Below are 23,731 nucleotides of genomic sequence, written 5' to 3'. Positions count from 1 at the left end.
GTGTGATTATAATCTATGAATCCATTTGTTGTGTACTACTTGTGCCACTGTTACTCCAGTGGAGTGAAATTCACTGCCCCCAGCCCCATACAAAGCATAAGTAACTACCCTTTGAGAGGGGAATTAGGTGGGTGTTTGGGTCCAGCCACCCACACGCTCCAATCTAAAGGCAGGCAGCATGACTACATTGCCAATGCTGCAATGGGCTAAAATGACGACTGCTTCCATTATAAAGTGATTTTGGGACACCAGATCCTAGCTAGTCTCCCGCTACAGTCCCAAGTAGGCGGGTGTACAGTCTACTTCCATGGTGCACATGGGGTGCAGAGGCTTCTTTGTGGGTACGTCTACACTGCATCTGAGAGGTGTGATGCCCAGCGGGGGTAGACAGTTTCACGCTAGCTCAGCTGGCACCAAGCCTCTAAAAATAGCAGTGTGGACATTATGGTACTGGAATACCTCCCTGCTGCAATGTAGACATACCTTGTGTGGCCAGTTCACACTTGCCCTTCCTTCACACAAAGGTTTAAGAAGGGCTCTGTATGCCAAGGAGATATTCACTCACTCTGATATGTTGACTCTACATAATGATTAGGACATGAGTGTGTTGCAGAGTGCCACAGCAGATTTGAGGTCCCCACTTTATAGGTTTCAGAAAATGTAATTTCAATGAACTGGGAGAGAGACACTGAAATTGTAAACGCCTAAAGGTACCTGCCATTGTACACATTTTCCTGACGTGTATTTTTTTAACTATTTCAGCAAAAAAAAATTCTTCTATTGGTCTGCCTGTACAATTTTAAACTCCATGGTTGATCTGCTACTTGAATTTACATGCACTCAAAATGCTTTCCAGACACTGAAGGGCCAAATTCTGCCTTGACTTAGGCCCCATGAAACCCCATTGATTTTAATGGGATTGCACAAATTATAAGGCATGACAGAATCCAGGTTGACATCTGCTGGCTGCACTAAGATATCCCAGCTCTGAGTCCAGAATATCAATCTTCCATGTAGTTAATTTAAACAAGAGCGCCCTGGTACCATGGAAGGGATTAATTTGCAGGAAGAACATGTAGTATTTCCACTTCTGCCCTTTTCCAGTGGCTTCCACCAGAGGGAAGGGAAGACTACATTTCTTCAGGGGCTGCATAATAGACCCCCCAGCAGAGGTTGCTCAGAGGATGTACTCAAACAATGCATCCTTGGTTACCCTGTTCTCACCTCCTCCCATGCCCAGTGCCACCCCCTGCGAACCTCCAGCAGAGTGCAACTTTTCCCTAGTAAACTTCTCCCATGATGACACTCCACCACGCTGGTCTGATTTTGTTAACCCTTCAGATAAACACTACCTAAATTGCATTTCCGGTACGCATAAGGCACCTTTGTTTCAACTTGCAATAAGCCTGTTTTCCAAGAACAAAAACTATGATGACGGTACTGATGGTACTAATGGTATTTATTTTTCTTTACCTAGTGTGCTCAAAAAGTGTTAAAATCCAACAAACAGTTCTGCAGCAAGCTGGGGAAATACCGTATGCCATTTGCTTGGTCAGTGAGGTATGTATATTGATTACTTTTACATAACATTTCTAACAACATCTTACAGCTCACACTGCTCTTGGATTCATGTACTTTTATTATGAGTCACATTTTCAGCTTCAAACTAATACTTTCTACTTTATCCATGCCCCTGGCTGACCCTGGTGGCTTTAATCAATTCTGTTTGGTCCCATTTCCCTTTATTTACATAAATGAATTACAGTCACTTTCCCATTAAATATTAGTGTGGTAGCATCTATCACTCATACACATGCTGAAGTTGCTAGAAAGCATCAAGAACAATGTCAATTTATGACAATAATGCAGGAGTAGCCCCACTCTGAGCGATTTTGTGCTAAATATTCTAAGAGAGGTTTGAAAGTTAAAATTCTTTCAGCAGACTTTTACAAAGCTAATTCTTCTTTGAAATGGGAATTGAATACCTGCCTAAATACAGATTTAAGAGCCTATATGTAGGCACCCAAGATTGGAACTCTGGCCCTATGATTACACCTGTCGAGTTTTGAGAAACATTGGCCAAAGATCTGGGGGTTGCACAAGCTCCCAGTAGTTCCAGTGCCTATGCCTTGGTGGTGGTAGAGGGGGAGAATGCCCTGGAAGTGCTTGCATTGTTAGCATTCTCAGTAGGCATTAGAAAGCTGGAGGTTTATTTATTTTATCTTTGCAGTAATGATTAATGACAATAAGGTGTTTATTGTTGTGTCCCCTCTCGTAACCCTTACCCCATGATCTCTACCTCTTCTTGTGGTTGCTTCCTGTCCATTTTCTTTACATAGTACATTTGTGCATTCTACTCTCTCTCACTTCCTCATCTCTCCTTTGGGACTTTTCCCTGCTTTCTTTGTTGCCTTCTCCTCTTCCCACGTGTCATGGGGGTGTGCCGGCCCTGGAGTACCCCCCTGCAGGCCAAGTGTGGCACGGCAGATGTTCCCTTCTGTTTCCTTCTGTGTCGTCTCCCACTTTCCACAGGCCTGTGCTGGAGATGTCGCTTAGCTCTCCAGCCAAGTCACAAACAAAACTTAACCCTTTCTAGGGTAATAAAAGTCCAACTGAAAGGTCCCAACAAACAAAAAGGTTCTTTTGCCCTTCAGCGGCTTCTCTTCAGCTCATCCTCTGGGCCCTGTTCTTAGCCCCTTTCTGGGCTTTGAGAGTCTCTGTCCCTGGGTTAGAGCATTCAGCGCCCAACCTGACTCCCTGGCAGTACCATTCTCAGTCCCTTTCTAGGATTTGCCCCCAGAGGTAGGGCTGGCCACATCTCCCCTTAAAGGGTCCAGTCACCTTGTGACACCTGACAGCTGGATTCCTGCCTTCTGCCTTGGTTTTCTCCCTTCCTGTATTGTTCTCCCTCCCCTCTGTCTCTATTTTTCTTTGATTCCTTTCTTCCTCCTTTTCTGTTTTGTTCTGTTCTCCTCAACTTTGTTCTACTTCTCAATATTTTGCTGCCCAGAGAGCACTGCTCAGTGAGGTCCAGTAGCGCCTCAACCACTGCTCCCCATTGTGTTTGTAGTATATGCACCGAGTGGGGAATGGAACCTTGGTCAAAGGAGTACGGTCTGCTAGAGATAGAAGCATTTTTCTTGTATAGCTCCTGTCCTGCCATTGTGTTTCAGGAATGGTAGGGCATTAAATGGAGGCATTACAGAAGCAGTTGGGGAGCAGCAGCCCCCCCACCACTTGACAGCTTTCTAGTTGAGGGACTGTCAGTGATAATCAGGGGTAGTTGTAATGCACATGATGGGTCTGGAATTGGGGTACTCCTATCTGACTTGGAGCTGTGGAGCACCGAGAAGGCACTGTCGCCACCCCCAGGGCAGATGGAGGTGGTGATTCTATAATATAGAGGTGGGGAGGGAGGCAAAAGAACAACAAAGCAGAGCTATTAGAAGCACTCATTTATATTTTATTGGCAGATAGTTTGGTTGATCTCCAATAAAGTAAGGAGAGGGGTTTACTTGTTCAAGGAAAAGGAAGATAATTTCTTCTGCTGTACTGTACTCAGTTCAAGGATGCACATCAATATTCATCAGCTTTATATAGCTAAAGGACTATTCATCAAAATTACATGAATAGTTGTCCGTTGGTTTGGCAGAACAATTTCAGCATATAAGGGAAGGTACAATGGAGCTATATGCAGGCTAGGAGCCAAACCTAGGTGTTTTTTTTTTATTAACTCTCTCCTGCCTAGATCATTCCTGCTGCTGTACCACTGGTGTGGCAGGAGAAGAAACTGACGTTCCTTTGCACAGGGACTACTCACTGCAGGCATGGGGAGGGGCAGAGGCAGAGCTGGCTGGTCACAGGGGGGAACATGTGCAGGGGCTGCATTGCTCCAGTGCATTGGATAACTTGAGACTCATGGTGCCTCAGTCAAGAACTCCCACCAGAGCAGCACTACTCTGCAATAACCCCATTGTGGGCCAGAACCTAGCAGACATGATCGAGCCCTTCATCAGCATCCCTAAACCCTCACTCCCATCGAGCTAAGTGGGATGTGAAATCTCTTGGCACCTTTCTGGATCAGGTTGTTAGTTTGCAAACTCAGCTCCAGTCTGGGTGCCAGGCTCCTCAGATAGAGCATGAGGAGAGTTACCTGCCTTGAGAAGGGATTTTATGAAGCCGATCAGCTGAGAGGGGAGCCCCCTAAGCTAGCAAGGAGAGAAATGCCAAGGAGAGGGGGCTTAAGTGCCTCAGGATCCTCAGCCACAAACCCTCTCCTGGAATTAGGCATCTAAGCCAGGTAGCGATCGATCTATCGGGGATCAATATATCGTGTCTCGTCTAGACGCGATATATTGATCCCCGAACGCGCTCCCGTCGACTCCGGAACTCCACCAGGGCGAGCGGCGGTAGCGGAGTCAATGGGGGAGCCGCGGCCGTCGATCCCGCGCCGTGAGGAGGGGAGGTAAGTCGAAATAAGATACGTTGACTTCAGCTACGCTATTCCCGTAGCTGAAGTTGCGTAGCTTACATTGCCCCCCCCCCCCAGTGTAGACCAGGCGGTAGTCCATGCCCTAGCAACCAAAAGCACCCTCACTGCTGCTGGTGCTCGATATCTCTCTTGTGTTCGCTCTGTGTTTCCCTGTGCCCCCCAGATGTCTTTTGATCAATAAGGCAGTCTGCTGCCCCTCCACCTATTGGTTGCCTGCCTCTGGCCCTCCTGATGGGGGGGCTGGCAGCTCACAGGTGTTAGGCATGGTCTGAGCACACCCACAGGAACAGGACCCACAGATGAGATAGGTGCTCCCCTGCTTAATTTGAGAATCCTATTTTGGGGCCTCCAAGTCTTTGGTTTGTTTTAGAGTTCCAAGCTGCTCATTAGCTGTGGGACAACATCAGCACTTAGGTGGTTTTCCAAATGCTGACCCAAGGAAACTTAGGTGCCTACAGGACTTAAGTGGTAGCTGAAGGCTGCTTTGAAAATCTCAGTGGTGCCTAAATGGTGGAGTTAAGTGTCTAAAGAGGCAGATAGGCATCAAAGTACCTTTAAGGATCCGGACCCGAGTCACATTCAGCCTGCCCTCACTGAGTGTTTTTATCAATGAAGAATCTTGATACTGGTTCTACTCTTGGTCTGCTCCAGGAATGACCGTGCTTTGGCCATCTCACTGTGTAGTCTCGAAACTACAGACTTCTTTTCCACTGTGAAATATGCTGTGGTCTAATTATTGGCTCTTCTTAAACTTCTCAATCATTAATGAGAACATGGCAGATGACACAGTGTAGCAGAAACACATTAGTCCAAGTTCACTACATTCATAAACACATTGACAGCACTGGTGTTACGCCAGGGTTGAATTTGGTTCAGTAGGTCACGTTCTGCTCGCATTTATGTCAGTGTAAATCCAGAGTAAATCTGTTGCCATACTCTAGTCTCACAGTGGTATAAGAACAATGAAGTGTAACAAATACTGATATAACAAGAATTTGATCCAGTAAAATATATTTCTAATTTTGTAGCTTGAAAATAGATATTTCCACAAGACACACATCACACCACACAAAAAGTGTTTTGACTATGATAAATTGCAAAAATCTTGGGTTGAAAATGTATTTTCCGCTTATTTATTTTCTGGCATTAACTGTGCTCCCACTAAATTTTCCCTTTTGAGTTATTATAATTTAAAGCAATTACAGATGGCCACAGTGTGATTTTTACATATTCATTCACTCTGCCAAAATATGACAATTGTATATGTGTCATGTTGTCATTCATGCAATTGGAACTCTGATTACTTTATGTAATAACAGAATTGTACGCAGCCTTCAGGTTGCTGACTCAGGTTTGTGCCAGGATTTCTCTCAGTCATTGGTCTCATTTGGTGCACTGTAGATTTTTGCAGGTGACTGTAATTACACTATACATTAGAATTACAGTGTGATACATCAGCCTTCCATTCTCAAACCTGCCAAGATTTGTAGATGTATGTCTGGTCTCCATTTAATAGATGTGGGGAAACTTTACTCACTCAGATTAATTTTTACACACCCCTCTTGCTTCCAACCCCTCTATCTACACAGATTTCTTATATGGGATCCCATAGTGTGAACCTCTCAACACCTTGCAAGGTTTGGGGCCAGATTCTCAGCTGATGTAAACTGACATAGCTGCTCTGAAGCTAATGAAATTATGCTGACTTTTACCAGCTGAGGAGCTGGCCCTGTATCTCTGACCACACAGGTGAGCCATCCCTCCACAAAAAGAACAGGAGTACTTGTGGCACCTTAGAGACTAACAAATTTATCTGAGCATAAGCTTTCGTGGGCTACAGCCCACTTCATCAGATGGAACTGATGCATTCCTGGAGCAGACCACGAAAGCTTATGCTCAAATAAATTTGTTAGTCTCTAAGGTGCCAAAAGTACTCCTGTTCTTTTTGCGGATACAGACTAACACGGCTGCTACTCTAAAACCTGTCATCCCTCCACAGTATCTTAGCCAACCCTTAAGAAATGTCATACCAAGTTTAATATTCAATTATGACCTTTCTACAGATATTTTAACCTGTAGAACCAGTATAATTACAATGTAATAGCTAATGAAATCCATACTAAAAAATTATATAGAAATGTTTAAAAAGTTAACAAAGGATCTCATTATTTATTAAATTCTATTGATTTTCAGAGTATTTTGTATAGAACAATATTAAAGTTTAATTCATTTTTAGCTATCTAGGACTTTTCCATAAAGGAGGCGTCTAGTACACAAGCAACGATCAGTAGAGAGTCAAAAAATTATTATTCAAATGCTAAATTCCTGGATTTTATGAGAGTTTTATGATCCATCCCTTTCTTTGAGTTAACTCAAATTTTGTTCAATGTCAGCTGTCATTCTGAAATACCTTTAGATTGCTTTCTATGGTTAGGGATTCTCTCACTTGCAAGTGTGCCTCATAGAATAAATCTATCTAGCAAAGTTTAAGACTGAAGTTAGTTAACTAGAGCTGTAATATACATAATGCTTGCTCCAAAAGCAATTCTTCAGCTTTTATTAAGCCCTAATAACTGAGATACCAGTATGATCTGGCAAGCAAAAAGCCACATAATTCTCTTCTCAATGTATATACATAAGCCCCATTATAACATGCCTAAAGGTGACCAGATTTTCTAACTGCACACACAAAATATGAATAGTAGCAAAATAGGCTGTAAAGATGGTTTATTGCAAGTGGGTGATTGTGGATGTAAGAATCTATTTGCATACACAGTTGCCTATTTTGTTCATTCACGTGCATAGTTTTCATGCAGTTGTGGTGTTCAGTGATCACACAGGGCTTGCACGAAATCTGCTTTATTCTGTGTTTGGTTACAACTGGCTGTGCATAACAACAAGAGCTTCTCAGTGCCCTGAAACTCTGTCTAGGGAGCTCTGCCCTTAAAGGTGCAACACCTAATTCCACAGCAGTTACCTGTTTGTATCGATATATTTATATTTTGTATGCACTACTTACATACCTTTTCTTTTTAATCTGCAGTGAAAGTCCATCAGTATGTTTGGACTGACATCTCCACCTTACTCTTCTAGCCTGGATGCTTTTAAGGCCCCAGTTGCTAGATCAGTGGCTCTCAACCTTTCGAGACGACTGTACCACTTTCAGGAGTCTGATTTTGTCTTGTGTACTCCAGGTTTCACTTCACTGAAAAACTACTTGCTTACAAAATCAGACCTAAAAATACAAAGGTGTCACAGCACACTGTTACTGAAAAAATGCTTACTTTCTCATTTTTACCATATAATTATAAAATAAATCAATTGGAATAAAAATATTGTACTTACATTTCAGTGTATAGGACATAGAGCAGTATAAACAAGTCGTTGTCTTTTAGTTTGTACTGACTTTGCTCGTGCTTTTTCTGTAGCCTGTTATAAAACTAGGCAAATAGCTAGATGAGTTGATGTACCCCCAGAAGACCTGTGTGTCCCCAGGGGTACGTGTACCCCTTGTTGAGAATCACTGTGCTAGAGTAACTGAATGCATGGGGAACAGAGAGTGAGGAATCTTCCCCCAGCCCACGGTGACTCTGCAGTCACTCCACAAATTCTAGTGGCAGAATGGAGGCTACTTATTGGCTATTTTGTACATCTCTCCTGATAATCTGGAGACCTAAGGGTTTGGAGTATATAAACAATGCTAAAAGCATTTGATAAAACAGAGTTAGGTTACTTCCCTGTAGTTATGGAGAAATTTAATGTTGGTCCCTCCACCTCAGCTACATGAGTTATGACATTGTACATTTGTCCTTATCAGTTGAATCTTCTCCTCGGAGTTTACTCCTTTATTTGGTATCTGGCAATGTTTCCTACTGACATCAATTCTTTTTTCACTGGCAATATAACAGAGATGTAAATTAAGGAAGAAAAAAGGCTGGCTACATGGTTTGTGGAGTAGCCCTTTGTGTCAAAAGCATTTTACTTTTCTTAAGCACTTTTTTTTCATGATGCAGTTGAATCCAATGTTCTTTGATTGCACAGCTGCTATAGTATCCAATCCCGCCAGAGTGTTTGAACCCTTGGGCAATTCAAAGGGCACTGGAATGTCTTAATTAAATCCTGAAAGTGGCAGTGAGCAGAAGTGGAAATATCTGAAAATGATTTCCTGTGCAATCAAAAGCTGATATGTATTTTTCTTAATTATAATATGATATCCCTTTTTCCATTTAATCTCCATTGTTTCTAGCTAGCATTTTAAAATTGGTTATTGTTTATATAACTAAAAGTGTAGTTAGAACTCTCAAACGTTTATTGAGACAATATCTGAAAATGATTTCCTGTGCAATCAAAAGCTGATATGTATTTTTCTTAATTATAATATGATATCCCTTTTTCCATTTAATCTCCATTGTTTCTAGCTAGCATTTTAAAATTGGTTATTGTTTATATAACTAAAAGTGTAGTTAGAACTCTTCAAACGTGTATTGAGACAAGTTACACCAGTTTAAATCTACCCTTGTGATTCTGGAGAGGTGCAAAGCAGATTTAATGGGCTGGAAAATCTGGCTCAAGGTCCCTGCCCCAAAGAAGTTACATTTTAAGTCCCCACTCCTGCAAAGTCTTACAGACATGCTTATTTTATCATAAGCAGAGCCAATGGCTCGGAGCTGAAGCTTTACAAATTCAGAAGGGAAATAAGGTGCAGTGTGTTTTTTCGGTTTGGGTTGTTTGTTTGTTTGCTTGTTTGTTTTTACTGTCAAGACAATTAACCATTGGAGTGATTTACCTCACGGTGTGATGATTTCCCCATCACTTAAAGTCTTTAAAATCAAGATTGGATGTCTTTCTAAAAGATATGCACTAGCTCAGTCAGAAGTTATAGGCTTGATTATGAATGACTTGGTGAAATTCTGTGGTCTGTCTTTTGCATGTGGTCAAAATAAATGATCAGAATGGTCCCTGTGAATCTATGAACTTTGTGCACTGTTAGTAATCTTATTGAAGTCAGTAGAACTATTCACATTGCATAAAATTAAATGTATGCCTAAATCTTTGCAGGACTGGGGCCTACATACCTAAATAAATTGTGTCCCTTTGGAACACCCAAAAGGGGTGCTTTTAAGGATAACTATATCCCCTAACAAAAACTAAGCATAGCATGTTTGCTTTGAAGTATATGCCCTGGAGAGCAATTTTAACTATCTGTTCCCTTTGACTTTTGCACAGAAATTCATACTGTGTCATCAGTGATGAACAATTATATGTGAATTGAAAATTCTCAAGTAATATGACTAAGCATGCCCGGCTATCATCAAATATATGTTGCTTTCTCTCTTTGTAGACCAGTGTTTAAGGATAATCAGGGAAATGTTGACAGAGACTCCCGATTTTCACCATTGTTCAGGCAAGAAAGTAGCAAGATTTCAACTGAAGATTTGATTAAATTAATAGCAGAATACAGAAGGTAAGGAATGGGTCTGAGGTCAGCTTGGGAGAGGCCTAAAGTTATAATGCTATTTTCATTAGTGTTCTTGTTCGCATTGGTGAGTGTGCCAAAATAGCTATATTAAATGCATGTTTTTCACATTAGCCCATTATCTGCTGAGCTTTCCAGGATAATTGGAAAGGCATTTGACATTAGTACACATTATTACAACTAAAAGATAGTGATTCATGGAATAAGTGTCCATTAGGGAAGGCGCAGGTGGAGGAACAAGCAAGAACACACTGAGAAAAGGAGAAATATACATGAAAATGAAAATAACCCTTTAACAGCTCTCCTATCCCTCACTATTGTCTATAATTGGGAACTCCACGGCAACCTGTATAGTGGACATTGGGAGCATCTACTTTTCTCAAACGTTTGCCAGTACGTGAATTATGAAATGGTGATTTGGCTGGTTCTCCTCTCACACAAGTGTAAATCAGGATTAATTCCACTGAAGTCGATATATTTGCACCAGTGTGAGTAACGAGAGAAACAGTATCTTCCTGTCGCCTCACATCCCAAAAACAACCCACAAAAAGCACATTAATTTGATAAAACATCACAATTCCATTTGTAGGAAATTCTTTTAGGACCTGATTCAGTGCTGATTGAAGTCAATGGAAGGACTCCCATTGTCTTCAGTAGGCTTTGGATCAGGTCCTTAATCCTCAGAGTTACGAGTATATGGCAGTACGTTCACTGACATCACCAGTAAACTAAAGTGTTGGCCATAGATGCATTAGTCAGCTTGTCTGAAGCATCTCCTTTTTTAGAGAAGAGCAAGGCCACTTTGGCATCCTCAGGGCATCCATGCAGACACAATGCCTGTGCCTCTGTCCCCTCTCAATATGGCTGCTGCAGGAGCCAGGATGCCCTGAGCTCCCCTCAAGTGAGTGTTCTCAGAATTCCCATTAAAGGGGGGCATGTTTCAAATTGTAGAGCAGTAAGCTAATTGAAAAGCAGTAAGTTAATGCTGATGAGGTCTTCACTAATTCACATGCAAAAGTCCATGGGTCCTTCATGACTCTCTTCCATATGACTCCTTCCTTTCCCATGAATCCCTCTCCCCACAAAATCCCCAAGGAAGTACTTCCACAGAGAAGGCAGGAATGAAGCAACACTTCTCACTTCTGCACCCCTTGGTTTGGATCTGCTGGAGTCCAGTCACCCTTGGCTGAGGAGACGGTAGGGAGAATATGGGCCGAGGGTTTTGTGGGAGCATATGAAACTATTTTGCAAGTAGGAATTAGTTGGAAGTAAGATTTTCTATTAATCAAAGTGTTATTTTGATTTCATATCTATTAACCCATTTTAATTTTATTAGGAAAGTAATGCACTTGTTTTTCTTACACAGTTTGGTAGCGCTAAATATGGTTTACCTTTCACTATTTCATGATTTAAATGACTGGTGATATTTCATTTCATATTGCTCTCTTATGTCAGAAATTACATCCCCTCTTGCATTCTCTACACCAGCTTCCTAAAATGTTTTCATTTCTGTCATTGCAGAGCAGAGAAGATTAACAAAATACAGACCATACCTGGCAACCTAGACATTGCAGTAAATTGTTTCCCTTTGGAACATCCAAGTATGATTCAATTTTATAATTATTCTGGGTTTATAAAATTTAATGTGAGCCTTTAAAATTAATTGTTGCTTTGTCACAGTTCTGGAAGACAGGAAAGAAGGAACTGTAATTTTTAGTTTTTAATTATTTGGGGGGTTTGTTTTAATTCTTTTTTAACCAATACATATTAAACTGTTCTTCATCTTTTTCTATGCCTTGAAGTAACCTATTTTGTATTGTAGAAAGATCATGTCCTGTGCTCATTTGATGAGTCACAGCCTGTGCATGTGAATGGGCCTGACTCAAAGTGCACTGAAGTCAATTGAAAGACTCTAATTGACTTTCGTGGATTTTGGATCAGCCCCTGTAGGAAGTGGTGTTATTGTAGTTATGCCGAGTCGCCGAACCCAAATTTATTTCATTTGTTCTCTTTCTATTTCAAGGGCCACCTCTCTCTGTGGCCCAGTCTTGAAAAAAGCTCAGTACCTACCAAAATGGTTTGGCTGACTTGATTTTCTTTTTCTGAGTTTTTTGTTTCAGTTGGGGCATTTTGGATGTTTTTTACCTTTTTTCCTCGCTTTTTAAAGCTAAATTTAAAATCAAAACACTATTGAAATGAAAGGTTCATCTCTTTTGATTTTGATTTCCCAACCAAAACTATTCATCAAATGGGACATGAATTTAGCTAATAATTTCGGACCCTGAAAAATGCAATTCAGTGAAAAAACAATTTGTTAAAAATATTTGCCAAGCTTTAGTGAGGAATGAAATTAACAGCCAGTCATCCCACCCTGAACTATTAATAACAGTTTTAACAGCCCTTTGGCATCAGAAAATTTGCCTTCCTCTAAGGGCCTGATCAAAAGCTCACTGTAGTCAATTTAAAGACACCTCTTTACTTCCGTGGACTTTGGACCAGGCCTGAGAGCAGCTCCTTTTCCGTGATGGTGGGGTAGAATGTTCCTGAGCCATCGCTCTTTAAAAGCTGCAGTGTTTTTGCATTATTTTCTCCCCTTTATGGTTAATTTGACACAGTAGGGAAATATATGGGTCTATAGCACTATATTTTGTGAGCTGCTAGAAATGCAATACATTTCAGGGGAGGGGCTGGAGTCCTCAAGATTCTGTGTTAGTTTCTATTTTGTTGGTACCCAGTTTTACCTGTCTCTTTCTGAGAATCTAACAGAGACCATCACTGGTATAACAATGGTGCAGATATTCAAACATGGAGATGGTCTAATTCTAGAGCTGGCAGAAAAAATTGACTTTTTTTTTCTGAAAACTTTTACAAAAAGTTCATTCCTTAGTTTTGTTGGAAATGTTTACATATTTCAGCAGAGCTCTTCCTAACTCATTTAAAATAGAATGAATAGGTTGAAGGCAATATCCCATTATCCTCTTAAGGCCTTTCATTCCTATCTTATATATGGCTTATTTCAATCAGAAATATACCTATCACTGCTGCTAGCCCAGTGGGGCTCATCATTTGGAGGCAGTAGAGCAATAATGTATCCCCTTCTCCAGAGTAGAGTGCCTGGACTCTGTCCAGCCAAGTGCTCATGGAAAAATTACTGGACTCTACTATGCAGGCCAAGACATCCTAACCTGGGATCAGAATCTTCCAGGATGATGGAATGTTAGTAATTTGGGAAAGAACTCTCAAAAGCCCGAGTGTGACCATTGAATTTTTCATTGGCTGATGGATGGATTTTTGAGGTCAGCTAAAGTGACCAACTTCATGGAGCTAATGAGAATAAATCAGATAAAGAGCCGCTTATGGTAGCCATTGGCTCATATTGGCTGGTCAGTACTAAGGGAATGTAATTCAGCTATTCACCTTTGACACTACTGGTATTGATTAGGAGGTAAAGAACAAAGGCTTCCATGAATGGCACTTTCTAGCTTATTTCAGGAATACACCTGACAGCTATGAATGAAAATGTCTGGGAGCAAGCATGAGAAATTGGCTGGAGGGAAGGCTGAACCCTTTAAGTTTGTTAAAAAGAAAATATAGTAACTGATCAGAGAAACAGCCTTCACATCTTGCTGTTTCTCAATAGTCCCATAGAAGTTTTATTCCAGCCTGATGGTGGCATGACTTCTCATTGTGGAGGTTCTGAAGGGAGAGTTAGGATGTAAAAGAGGCAGGGAGAGCTTGCTTTCATGATCTGACTACCTCTTGGTTGGCTCTAGAGTTTGCAGGGTTGAGCCTCAGGTTGCTTTTCCTTGGAAAAGGAATCAGTGTCTCTGACCTCCTTGGACTTGTGTAGTTCAGACAGCCATGGATATTTCCCTACTGAGATCGAGCTTGCTGCTGATTTAGTAGCATACATTGGAATACCAGTCTGTGCTTTTGTGACGTCTGTGCTGAGTTACTCTGCTGTCTGGATGACAGCGGACTTATGTTCATCAGCTATCTCTTGAACTGAATTCAGATACTCTGATTCTCTGATGTATTAAATCTAGTTCTAAGTAACGTATCTCTTGATTTAATTGGCTGCCGGTTAGATAGCAGATGAACTTTAAAAAATAAATGTAAAAATGGGCTAAATAGAGATGTTAACTCCATTAGAAACAATCTATTTTAATGACACTTCCGTTGCATTTAGAGCTATAACTTTGCTGAAATTATAAGAGTTGGAATGACAGTACTATGCTTTGTCTTGGATACTGTATATTTAAAGGTTATTCAGTGCTATATTTAACTTAAATGTAAATCAGTGCAATTGCTATAGATTTACACTGGTGTAAAAGGGGATAGAATTTGGCCCTTTGTGTCTCGATATTGGATATTACATCCTACATACTTATTATTAGTGTATTTATAAAATGACAACTTCATTTTCTGATTGATTTTTTTTATTTTATTTTGTTGAAGATTGTGTAACATCATCTTTTATCCCAATCAAGCCATTTGATAATACAGAGGAGCATCAACCTACGGTGGAAGTGGAGGAATTTGTACAAGAATCAACAAAATATTCCCGGCCTTATAGAGTGTATAAGAACCAAATATACATCTATCCAAAACATCTCAAGTACGATAGCCAAAAATGCTTCAGCAAGGTACAGTAAGCAACAATTTAGGGGTCTGATTTTGCCACCCTTAAGTCAGGTTGAGTTGTCCCTTAATGCATGAGTGGTCTCACTTAAATCAGTAGAACTACTCATCATAGCTAAAGGGAGGCAGAATAGGATCCTAAATTACTGAACTAACTTGCAGTCTATTTAATTCTTTATGGAACCTTTAAGCACAGTAAGAATTTCCTGGAAGTGATTTTACAGATTAAAGGAACCTTTTATGCTATGAAGGCATTTCAAAGAAGATGTAGTGCAGTAATTGCTTTTTGGGCAATATTCTAGGGAAATATATTTTAATATAAATATGTATACAGATGATCCTCTCTTAAATGAACCTTGAGAGCTATATGCATATTCATACTGATTGAATATGAATTAAACTCAAGACAGGGCTAAATACTGGTCCCTTTATGCTCTACCTTTGCACAATGCATTTGCAGCCTAGTTTGGTGCCTGCAAGTTCTCCTTTTTACACATTTATTTCCAGTGAGTTTTGGGGGGAGCTGCAAGTATTTAGGATATGACTCATCATCCATAGTGTTCTCCAGATTTTAAGCAGAACCTGTTATATTTCACACATCTTAGTTTGTATTTATTTTAATGTGCTATCTATTTCTATTTACACTTTTAATGCATCACTATTGCAGGCACGGAACATAACAGTGTGTATTGAAGTTAAAAGTTCAGATGAAGAAGGAGCCAAGCCAATGAAGGTGAGCCAAAGACAAAGTACATTCACAGAACAATGTGTCAAAAGAGGTTTCGTATGAAACCCAGCAATTGAGAGTATTCTAATCAGGAACATTTAAAGTGTGAATATTGTAATATATTCTAAGTTTCCATAACGATCCTTTTTAATACCAGTTATTAACTATATCAGCTGGAAGTGTCAACCCTGCAGTGCTAATTCAATGATTAGGCAAAAAAACTTGCAAAAGATGGCTACTTTCAAGAAAAGGGCACTGTCATCATATACAGTATGTTTTGAATTAAAATGTCACACTGTGCCTATATTATACCTGGAAACAGCCTTAGGAAAACAATACAGTGTTTTCAATATAGACAGCATAGGACACAGATTTTATTTATTTTTTTTATTTATTTGGTATTTGTATCATCTTAGCACTTGGGAGCACCAGTCATGGACAGGACCCCATTATGTGAGGTTCTGTACAGACACAGAACAGACAGTCCCTGCCCCAAAGAGCTTACAATCCAAGACAGACACAAGCATACACACCCCCAGCACAAGGCTGGGTTTTCAAATTTGGGTGACTAAGCCAGGTACCTCAATCCATGTTTAAGCTCCAAAATGCCTGTTTTATGCACCCAGCACCAGTCCTCGACGAGCGTAAATGACTTTCGCTTCATTGACTTCAGTGGAGCTATTCTGATTTACACCCACTAAGGATATGATTTGAGGCCTGATCCAAAGCCTATGGAAATGAATAGGAGCCTCTCCATTGTCTTCAATAGACTTTGGATCAGGCTCTTGGATTGAGGATTTTCCAAGCTGTTGTGGGGATTTGTTTATTTACATATTTCCCATTAATTTTAATGGAACACCTGTCTAAATCCCTAGATTGTCTTGGAAATCTCAGTACCTACATCTTTATTTAGCACTTAGACATTTAAGTGCCTAAACTGGTATTCAGGGTCCAAATTTTAAAGCAAGTGCACGCTTGACTTTGGCGTATAAATCTCCGCACAGTAAGGTGCCTAGGTCTAAATCTGAAAATCCAGGCCTTATTTATCATCATGATGAGCTACTTAAAATTAAAGGGTGGGATTTTCAAAAGCACCTAAGTGACGAAGGAGCATAACTGCCACTGAAAATCCTCCCCTAGATATATTGTATCTAATATAGTAGATTAGATACAAAGAACAGCCCAGTTTGTTGTTTTACATATTTTTCACATTTATATGGTGGTTTTGCCTCTGTGAGGGCTGCAGGGCTAGTTCTACTATCCTTATGTTTGTGTGTAACCCACTGGTAGGTGTGTGTTACAAGTCCCCATCTGTGATGGAAATGAGTTGGTTCAGCCCCCAGCTACAAAGCCTTGGCTTTTTAGCTCAAGCTGTAGTAGCTCTGGCTTTTCACTCTGGAGGTCCCCTGTTCAAGCTTCAGCATATCAGCCAAGCTGGTGGTCGTCACATCTGCATGGCTCACTTAATGAACAGCAAAATGTAGATTGTGCATGTTGAGGTATGATGCATTAAGATGGCATTAAAAAACTAAGATTATCTATGTTAGATTTCCAAACTAATTTTGTGGTATACAGAGTTGTTCAATGAATACGGCACAAAAGTGGGAGAACCCGCACCTCAGTTTTCCCATACATAAAATAAGCTAATCAAGAATCATAGAAGCTAGAAATAGAAAGGACCTATTAAATACCCTGGTCCTGCCAATGCAGGGAGGAGGAGTTGTGCCTAGAGACCCCAGTAAAGAATTGGAGTTGAATTGTGTAGGATGAGTCCATATAAAGGAAAGACACTTTTGTAAACCCCTTTTGAGCTATGGCTATATTACTATTATCAGCATGCCTTGACAACTGAACTGAAGTATAATATTTTAACAGTGTATTTATGGGAAGCCTGGCGGACCATTATTTACCACAGCAGCCTACACAGCAGTGCTACATCATTCACAGAATCCTGATTTCTATGATGAGGTCAGTCCATTCTTCACTGACTAGACAATATGACTATATGCATTTAATTAATGGCATAGAAATGAAAAAAAAAATATTACCTGCCTGCTATAAGTGTTCATATATCCAGGTGAGTGTGAATTTCATTAGATAGAAAGATTTTTACTCACTGAAATAAACACACAGCATGAAATAAAATCTCACCATTTCTCTGAACACATCATAATGGTCAGTCTTTCTGTAAAGTCTTTTGTGTACAGACTTAGTAATGATCAGTCCTGCTCTCTAATGTGTATGTCTGTATCAAAGGTCAAGATCTAACTTTTTAACTCTTTTTTAACTATTTTCATTACAATAGTCTTTAGAGGTAAAATTCCCGCATGATGCCCAGACCCAGCTCAAGCCCCTCCATACCACTGGAGCATTTTTGTGGATCCAGTGGCCTGAACACACCACATGGCTTCATCACACATAAAGTGGCTGTGGCACCCCACAAGCATAGCAACAGCTTTGGGGATGTAATGCAGCCCACACCCTCAATTGGTGGGGGATAGTAGTAGCCGCCTCAACTCCTTTGCCTGCAAATGGACACTTCACCAACATAAAGCCTGATTCCTCAGGTGCAGGTGAATTGAATTTCACCCTAACCAATCCAGAGTGCTTCATAGCCTTGAGTTGTTAGTGTTTTTGACAGCACACTAACAAAGGATTGTTGCTCTTCTAGACTTTGCACTTATGGTTTCAGTGTATACTAATACTGGTAATACTGTAGACAGCAGGGCCAGTAATCATTCAGCATTTTCCAAACAATTGGCTTGGTCCTGTGCTCTTAATTGGCAAAACTTTCCATTAATTTCAGTGAAATTTAACCTGAGTAAAGAGCACAGGTCAGGCCCAATGGGTGGAATTCCTCCAAATACAGAGTATCCATTGAAGCTCCATGTTAAGAGCTTAAGGGGGACTGATTTTCAGAGGTTTCTGAGCACCTGTTGACTTCAACTGGAGTTGAGGGTGCTCAGCACTTGTGAAAATCTGGCCCCAATTGGTTCAGAGGGCCTTATGCAAGCTCTCCACATTACAGTGAGTTTTTTTCCAACATGAATGAAATATTGAGTTCAGACTTCACCATCTACAGAAATTGATTTGGGTGGGCCAACTGCACAGTGACCCTGACAATAACACATCTAGTGCAGTATCTAAAAGACCCTAGTGCCGCGTTTAAAGAAATTGTTTTAAGCTGCATGTTTAAATGCTCATTTCACTGCTATGTTTATAATATAGGTCTTTTCACCCTTAACCTGATATAACATCAGAAATATGTCCCAACCCAATTCCTAACTCTTACCTTAACTGCAGGATTAGTTTAGGTACAGCATTACTTCATAACTACTGTGCATAAGGGGTCTTATCCATTAGTCACCACCATAACACTTTTCAGTGTATTTTTCCCATGTCTTTCAATAGGTAAATAACAGCCCACCTTGACTTTGTACAGATTAGTGAACAATAGATTAGTTTTTCTTATTGTGGCCTATGGAATGTATGACTCATCTGAGATCATAAATAAAAGTTTTTATTTTCACGTCAGTCCTTGTTCACCTTCATTCTTTATTATAAAATCAGTTATGATGACATATCATTAGTATTTTTAATTTAAAGGGTATCCAGGCTGACTCACTCTCCTGCTAAAGGAGGAGTGATAGGGAAAGAAGAATGGTGATTCCTGGTTAGGGTCAGTGTTGAGTCTGATGGTGTGGAGATGATTGGTTCTAAGCAGCCTGTTTGAACAAGGTTCTTCAGTTTTCAGTTCTGTGCCGTTTCATTAGAAACACAATTATTCACTCAAAGGAAAGAGAAGAAAAACCAGTTTAAGTGGAAGTAATAAATGGTGCCTCTCAATGATTTCTTTAAAAGAACAGCTGTTACACCACTAAAAAGAGCAACACGCAAAGAATCAATTGCCAGTCAAAAGGCCAGCTTTAATTAGAGATGTATAGAAAGAGAGATTTCTCCTTTAGAGCCCATCTCTTACTCCTGGTTGATTCCCTTTAAACTAAAGAGAGGTGTAACCTTTTACATTTCAGGTGAAAATTGAGCTTCCCACTCAACTCCATAAGAAACACCACATTCTGTTTTCATTTTATCATGTCACCTGTGACATAAATGCAAAAGCTAATGCCAAAAAGAAAGAGGCTCTGGAAACACCAGGTACCTGCAGTAGAATTACTTTCAAATAATTCCTTGCTAATGTTTGTCTGCATTATATTTATAGTGATATATGTTCATCTCAGGATTTCAGAATTTCTGTTTGTGGCTATTATTTACTATGATCCTATGAACCAAAGATCTTATGCTCAAAAATGTCATATTGATTTGCTCTTGTGTGCAGTTGGATATGCTTGGCTTCCTTTATTGAAAGATGCCCAGTTAGCTTCTCAAGAACATAACATTCCAGTGACAACCTGTTTGCCTCCCAGTTACTTAAGCCTTCAAGATCCTGCAAATGGAAAGGTATTAAGTAATATTTATATATTATTCAAAAGGAATAGAGAGATTGAAGTTTGTGTGATTAAAAGGATAGGGCCAGCTTCTCATTTATGCCTTGCTGGCAATGTAAAGGAGCCATTGTGTGAATGATATACTGGACCATACTGCTTAGTGTGTTCATATGTATAGCATTCAATTTTTAAGTTAATATGTGTACCAACAGATCGGGGGCAAATTATGCCTCTTCCAGTGGTGTGCTGGGAAAAGGAGGTACCCCCTGACTGGCAGTGCATGGATAAACCATAAATTCTTCCCAGCTGCTGGAGGGAGCATGGTGAAGAGTAGTTTTTTATACAGTTTTAGCTGGGGTCCCTGCAAAGTCTGACTTGCACAAGTCCCATGATCCTTGGCATAGTGCCCAGGATTCCCCACTGACCCTTGAGTTGTGCCCTGTTAAGAATCCTCAGCAGGAGAGTTACGGGCAGTTTCATCTCCCTTTGTACTAACTGAGCAATGCAGAGAGAGTTGAGTAGGCCTGTGGATCTAGTCTATTGCTTTGTGGCATTGACAGGATAGTGGGGGAACTCCCATTGTGACTGAGAGCTGAATATTTAAAATAATACAATATCCTGAGTGAACTTGCACATTCACAGAGCTGTGCAGCAAAAAGTGATGCAGAACTGAACAGTGTTGACATGTTTGTAATTTTATGCTGTTTGCAAATGTTGAAATAAGAAGAAAATATTTTTTACAGCAGAGTGGAAGTGACATTAAGTGGGTAGACAGTGGGAAGCTGCTTTTCAAAGTGTCTTCATTTGTTGTATCGACTGTAAATACTCAGGTGAGTTTGCATTTTCTCTCAAATATCCTTAACTCCTAATCAGAAATGCGTGCTAGCAAAAACCTGACAAATGATCTTAATATATCTTAAATCTTGTATGAATCTGTTTTTCTAACATTAAAGATAATCTGAATGTAGGAGGGCTAAGGAGAGAGGAGTGATAATTACCCCTTTTAAGGAAAAAAGAGGCATTATTTTGGATGATACAGGAGGGTGTAACTAGAAATTTAAAAACATCCTGATGTTGAGATCTGTTAGATCGGGGGAAAACCCCATTGCTCAGGACACTTAAAACAAGACTGGACAAAGCACTAGGAAATGCACTCTCTGCTGGTAAACGAATGGACTACGTGGTCTAATCCTTGTTGGGCTTTTCCATATCTGATTCCTATTATTCTGTGACGCTTTGTGTTGTGTAGTGTAAAGTGTAAAGTTCCTGGATTCTAACCACCATGACCAATTCATTGAGATGGTTAGCAACTATTTGAATTGCAGTCCATGCTAAAATAGGTATTAACTTTAGCATATGTTTATCATTTTAGGATCCATATCTGAATACCTTTTTCCAGCAGTGCCAAAAAAGAGAAATGGATCTCTCCCAGCCTCTTACCTCAAGCTTTGTCATGTCCTGTAAGGTAAAATAATTTAGAAGTGTTACAAGCTGATGTAGATAAATAAATTTTAAGGGCCAAATTCTAGTTCTCTTTGAATTTGCCTCCCAAGTGAGCCCATGGCCTGCTTATGTTTCTAAATTGCCATGGGCTGGATTGTGTCCCAAGACACAGATCATCATAAGGGCGGGCATGTTGCTGTGCTGCTCCAGGAGCAATGCAGAGAAGGAATTGGGGCTTGGAGAGCCACAGTTATCTTGCTGCTCCCCTTTTGCTCCAGAGAGTAATCATTTTTTCCATGCCCACTTCTTCCCCTTCCCTTCCTGCATGAGAGCTGGGGTAAGAAATTGGCATGCAGTGCCACGTACCCCTGCATGCCTGGACCAAAGATACAGGTGACCCTCATAAGGGGGATCTTACTCCTGTTTGCATTTTTGTATGGATGCTCACTCCTACAATGAATTCTTAATCCATTTGGCAGTGGGCAAATCACATGGGCCCACCCTAAAATATGTAGCTTGGAGTGGAGCAGGAAGGAGCTAGAATACTGAAGGGCAAGTTATGAAACATATTAACTTCCTTGGTGATCGTCTACATCTAATAGCAGTTTATACGTTTAGAGTTTAAAGTGAAGAGTATTTTTCCCCCATTGCTCCATTTTCACAATTGAGCTGATTTTATTAAGCTGCTAAGTAAAAGATAATTTTGCTGCAACTTTCCAATAGTGGTGACATTTCTCTGGACAACTATTTAAAGATGTCTTTTGTGTGCGTGTGTGTGTGTGTGTGTGTGTATGTTTCTGAAAGTGAGATATTTGTTTTGTTGTTTTTGTTGTTGTTTTTTATATGTAGTAACAATTAGTCCTGGTTGAATTTAAAAATTGTGACTATTTTCATGAATAAAAGCATTAGGTTCAGTTTTCTCTATTATATAAGTTATTTATGTATATTCAGTTAGTTACTAGGTATTGGGGAAAATGTTTGTGAATACCCAAAAGATGCACAAATTTTAGCATGAGTGATTACACATCCACAAAAGCATGTTAGAAGTGAACTGTTCATTATTTGCTGCTTTTTGTCTGCCTCTTATTATATTTCAATCATCCAATTAGGAAACAGAAATAAAATCACGTGAGCTAAGTGATCAATTGCACAACATAAATAGATAACAAATATTCAAAGTGAACAATTCATGAACAAACAATAGGCAGAAAAATATTTGCCCAAACTTTCGGCTTTTATTAACGAATCAAAAATGCATTTGCAGAAAATCAGAGAGCTAAATCCATAACAATATTATTTTTAATGAATAATTCAGTTAGCTCTGTCAGTTAAGATAATGGAGTGTCATTGTCCAGTCAGTAGAGTGTAACACTGTTTTTAATAAGTGTGATTTTTGACTTGGTCATAAATATTTTATCCAAAATGAAACACAGCGTAAGAGGTCTCAACCCAGGTATAATTTTTTCTCAAAATTTTTGGGGAGAAAATCTTTAAAAGTAAGAACTTCAGTCCTTCACAATTGGTATATATTTTCTACTTTTTAACTGAAAAAAAAAAAAAGTCAGGCAATAGTTTCTACTTTATAATCACAGAATAATCAGAAGCTATAAAATCTCAAGAATAAAAATTCAGGGTACAAATTCATACTTCAAAAAATATCATGACATGGAGCATGATTCTCCACTGTCTTACACTGATTTAATTCCACTTACTTCTCTGCAATTACCAGATGGTGAAACCAGTGTAATGGAGTGGAAATTCGGGCCCTGGTGGATTGTGGTTTATGTCCGTAATCTATCATTATTCTGCCTTGTGTCTGATACAGAATTTACTGAAAATTGAGAAGATCCATGTAATTATGAATTTTCTTCCTGTGATCCTGAATCAACTCTTTCGGGTTCTGGTACAAAACGACGTGGATGAGGTTACCACTGCTGTGACAAGGTATCCAAAAATTTGTTATATATAATAGAATTAGGGCCAAATTCAATCCAGAGTGTGACTGTTGACATGAGTCTAGTTATGAACCAGGGCTGAACTTGGTGTTTAGATTTTAATAGAAGATGAGCTCATTATCCTAAAATGTCTGACTCCTAGATCTAACACAGGGCTTTGCAAGTAAGTCAAGTAACTAAGTGTAGGATATGACATCACATAATTGACATCACCCACAAAATGTATTGTTCCTGTGCAGACATTGCTTTCTCTACTATTTCAAATCAGTTGGCAGCCAACAGGTAAAGGGGGTTTTCTATAAAATATATAATTCTCGGACGTGCTGAGCACTTCCTGAATGGTGCTTAGTGTCCTCAATTCCCTCTGACTTCCGTGTGGGTTGAGGTTGCTGAGCCCCTCAAAGAAAGAGGTCAGTGCCTTCTAGGATTAAATTTATAACTAGGTGAGTCAGGTCCAGTGGCAGAGTTAGAGTTAGTGGGGCCCTGTGCTCAGCTTCATTTTTGGGGCCCCTTCTTGGGACCCAGTCAAGAAAAAGAACATTCTCTATTATC

General features: G+C 39.9%; 1 protein-coding gene across 3 annotated transcripts in view; it reads left to right on the top strand.

Moving 5' to 3' along the window:
* The window catches only part of DOCK10 (dedicator of cytokinesis 10), a 225,609-nt gene that overhangs the window by 132,397 nt on the left and 69,481 nt on the right, over positions 1-23,731 (top strand). For all 3 annotated transcript variants that reach the window (XM_065410869.1, XM_065410867.1, XM_065410868.1), the window contains 11 exons: positions 1,478-1,560; positions 9,834-9,956; positions 11,490-11,569; positions 14,427-14,614; positions 15,277-15,342; positions 17,212-17,304; positions 19,368-19,491; positions 19,673-19,794; positions 20,525-20,611; positions 21,154-21,246; positions 23,050-23,168. In XM_065410869.1, coding sequence (XP_065266941.1) covers positions 1,478-1,560; positions 9,834-9,956; positions 11,490-11,569; positions 14,427-14,614; positions 15,277-15,342; positions 17,212-17,304; positions 19,368-19,491; positions 19,673-19,794; positions 20,525-20,611; positions 21,154-21,246; positions 23,050-23,168 — 1,178 coding nt within the window. The remainder of the gene's footprint in view (positions 1-1,477; positions 1,561-9,833; positions 9,957-11,489; positions 11,570-14,426; positions 14,615-15,276; positions 15,343-17,211; positions 17,305-19,367; positions 19,492-19,672; positions 19,795-20,524; positions 20,612-21,153; positions 21,247-23,049; positions 23,169-23,731) is intronic.

The sequence above is a fragment of the Emys orbicularis genome, chromosome 9, assembly GCF_028017835.1.
Source record: "Emys orbicularis isolate rEmyOrb1 chromosome 9, rEmyOrb1.hap1, whole genome shotgun sequence".
Taxonomy (NCBI): Eukaryota; Metazoa; Chordata; order Testudines; family Emydidae; genus Emys; species Emys orbicularis.
Note: the sequence above shows the minus strand (reverse complement) of the source record. Positions and strands in the feature narration are given on the sequence as shown.